This window comes from Pediculus humanus, genomic scaffold (assembly GCF_000006295.1).
Source record: "Pediculus humanus corporis 1103172107455 genomic scaffold, whole genome shotgun sequence".
In the NCBI taxonomy this organism is placed as follows: Eukaryota; Metazoa; Arthropoda; class Insecta; order Psocodea; family Pediculidae; genus Pediculus; species Pediculus humanus.
The window spans coordinates 69,159-72,216 of record NW_002987075.1 but is presented as its reverse complement, the minus strand read 5'-3'; the positions used below and the strand labels follow the sequence as shown (position 1 = coordinate 72,216).

Sequence of the window (3,058 nt, the reverse complement as noted above, 5' to 3'; positions counted from 1 at the left end):
CAAATTAAAACGGGCTCCGAGAAGGATCTTAAAGGAGAATCGAATTACGCGAGAAGCGATTCGGGGGAAAACTCACCGGAAGACTATGAAAATTACGGTTATTTAGATGAAGAAATTGGTGGAATGAAAAAAACCGTTAGTTTCGCAGAAAGGATATCGTTTGCGGTGAAAGAAAGAGAAAAAGAAAACGGAGCAGTTCCATTGAACTCCCCTTGTTCTGCTATGATAAATCAAAAACTTCAGGAGGTATTTACCATAAGTTTATTTATAAGTTTCGAACGTCTTATTTACTTATTATTTATTTATATACTTTTTTTAATTTCTAGATAAAAAATAAAAGGTCGGTCAATTTGCCCATATGTGAAGAATCCTCCGAAAGTTTGTTGGCGGATTCGCCGATAAAACATCCCATACAAACATCGGCAGAATTTCTACAGAAAAAGGGTAATTATTATTTTTTTATCGATCGACGTCTGATTTAATGGCTTCAGGTGAAAAAAAAATCTCCATTTTTTTATTTTTTAGATTTAATACTAGATGTGAAAAAAGCAGTCGATAAAATAATCAAATTATCCAAGGAATCTAAAGACCCGACTAATCTTTGTTTGCATCAATTGTGTCCCACTCTCTACGCCATATTAAGCGATGGTCTGAAAGAAGAAATCGAGACTCCTTTTGGACCGATAAGAAATTCTGTATGGGGTGTCGTGGAAGCATCATCTCAAAATGGGCCGATGATACAAACGCTCAATGAATTAGTTCAACGATTGAATAGAGATGACGTTTTTACCGAAGGACTCATTAAATTTAACGCTTTCGTATTCGGATTGATCAAGTAAGTGAATATATATTTACAAAAAAAAAAACGATTGATTCAAATATCAATAAAATATTATTATTATTATTTGCAGCGCTCGAGCGTTGAGCGGTTGGCTCTCATACTTGCGAACGAGAGATGGACTCCTTAAAAAATATTATAATAATTCGGGTTTACTCTTGCTTTCGAATACGGCTGGCGCTTTCCGAGTTTTAATAGATGAATTAATAAATATATTGGAACCTCTCAGTTTAATACGTTTTAATTTAGATCTTATGTATCAGACTAAATTACTTCACTGCAGTTTACAAAATTTAAATCATTTACTTGAAGCAAGTGTTGCCAAAAATGTTTTTGAGTTTTCAAACGTTTTTTTATCCACATTTAATTCTATTGAAATATTAATCAATTGTTTTTTTTAGGAAGCGGATAGCAATGCTTTTCTGACTCCGACAAAACAATTCATGTTATTGAAATTAGTTCAGTCGATACAAAACAGTATTAATCAGGGTGGAGAAAGTAAAAGAGGTAAATCATCAGGTAATCAGAAGGATGGAAAATCGGAGGAGGTCTCTCAGGAAAAAAATAAATTTATTCGCACGAGAAAAGCAAGCACGGTTAAAGCTCGACCAAGGAGTGGTATTTTGGGACAAGGTTAAATATTTTTTGTTTAAGTTGTTATTTGTCGTTGAATTTAAATTTAAGTAAAATTAAAAATTTTTTTTTTTCGTAGCTGGTAAAGAAATTACCGATGTTAACATTGCAATGAAAAAAAGATGGAGCGGAGTTCATTCGAATTCTAAACTTGTCGAAGCTTTCGACAAACTCGGAAATGATTCCGAATCGGATTACACGGATAGTTTAGATTGTAAAAAACCAGTTACGGAAAATGAAACGTCGTCTCCCTCAAAAAATGTAACTTGAACTCCTTTTTTTTTTTTTTTTTTGTAAAGTCAATGAAAATTGAAAAACAAATTATTTTTCGTAGGCTAATAACAGTACCAAAGAACAGAAAAAAAATATTTTATTAAATTTGAATAAAAAAAGTAACAAAACTGAAGATTGTAAGACTGAAATGGAAAAAAAAGAAAATGGGGGTCATAAGTTTAAGCGTCTCCAACAAAAATGGGAAAAATTAAGTGGGAAAACAGGTATTTTTGTTAACAAATAATTTTGGAATGACACGTGTAATATACGTGTAAAATGTATTTTTAATAATTTCAGAGGTAGATGTAGACGAGAGAAATTATTACGTAGACAACAGGCCTGAAAATCGACCGTGCAGTGCACCGGAAAAAGGTTCTCCCGAAAAGCACAACAGCGGCGGAAGTGGTGGTGGTGGTGGTGGTGGTGGTAATTCAAATTTATTCTCCATACCGAGTCCCACTTCGAGAATATCTAAAATCCCTAGGTTAGTTACAAGCCCGTCGTCATCTTCTCCGAGTAGTAAAGGTAAGCCTACAAAATTTTTTTCCAAATGATTAAAAATTTAAAAGTATTGATTGATTTTGAAAACTTTTAGGAACCCGAAAACCCGTATCGCCACCTTCGCTCAATCCTTCGACTAGTAACAATCAAAAAACGTATAAAAGTAATAATTTGGGAAAAGTACAAAGTTCCGAGGTTCCGAAAATAAATCATCAAGTTTCGAATAATAATAAATCGGATGAAAAGTCACCGTCGAAATTGTATTCGAACGGGAACGATAGGGGTAATTACACAAACAGACCCAACAGTCTTCCTTTTAGGGGATGCAACACGATGCCTTTTAAAAAAAGCGAAACTTTGGTCATGAGAAAAGGTTCCTCCATGTCTCTGAATAGAAGAACGACGACGACGACGACGCCGCAAAAATTGCAACACGTTCAAAGGTGAATCAAAAAACGACCGATCCTTAATTTAAATTATCATTATTATTAATTAACAATTCCTTTTTTGCTTTGATATTAACCCTATAACGGTTTTTTCTAGAACGGTTCGAACTCTAACACACAGACTCCCATCGGATTCGGGTCATTTATCATTTAACGAGGGTGAAAAATTAAAAGTGGTGTTGGAAGTTGATAAAACGTGGCTTTTGTGCTGTCGAGGCACTCAAAAAGGTTTGGTTCCAAAGTCAGCTGTGATTTCAGATATAGAAGATGTCAAATTTTAATTTTAGGCGTTCTTTTTTTTTTTTCCTGATCGTAATTTTAAGGCTTTACGTAACATTTAAATCCGAAACCTTAATCGCAATCAAAA

The 3,058-nt window shown here is 33.9% G+C and overlaps 1 protein-coding gene across 1 annotated transcript in view; it reads left to right on the top strand.

Annotated features, from left to right (window-relative positions):
• Window positions 1–2,972, top strand: part of Phum_PHUM103590 (uncharacterized protein) — a gene marked incomplete at both ends in the record, with an annotated part of 7,098 nt that extends 4,126 nt beyond the window's left edge. Inside the window, 10 exons of the mRNA XM_002423964.1 lie at window positions 25–259; window positions 367–444; window positions 526–835; window positions 912–1,167; window positions 1,240–1,471; window positions 1,551–1,732; window positions 1,806–1,968; window positions 2,042–2,269; window positions 2,340–2,688; window positions 2,789–2,972. Of these exons, the coding sequence (XP_002424009.1) occupies window positions 25–259; window positions 367–444; window positions 526–835; window positions 912–1,167; window positions 1,240–1,471; window positions 1,551–1,732; window positions 1,806–1,968; window positions 2,042–2,269; window positions 2,340–2,688; window positions 2,789–2,972 (2,217 nt within the window). The remainder of the gene's footprint in view (window positions 1–24; window positions 260–366; window positions 445–525; window positions 836–911; window positions 1,168–1,239; window positions 1,472–1,550; window positions 1,733–1,805; window positions 1,969–2,041; window positions 2,270–2,339; window positions 2,689–2,788) is intronic.
• Window positions 2,973–3,058: the final 86 nt, after the last annotated feature.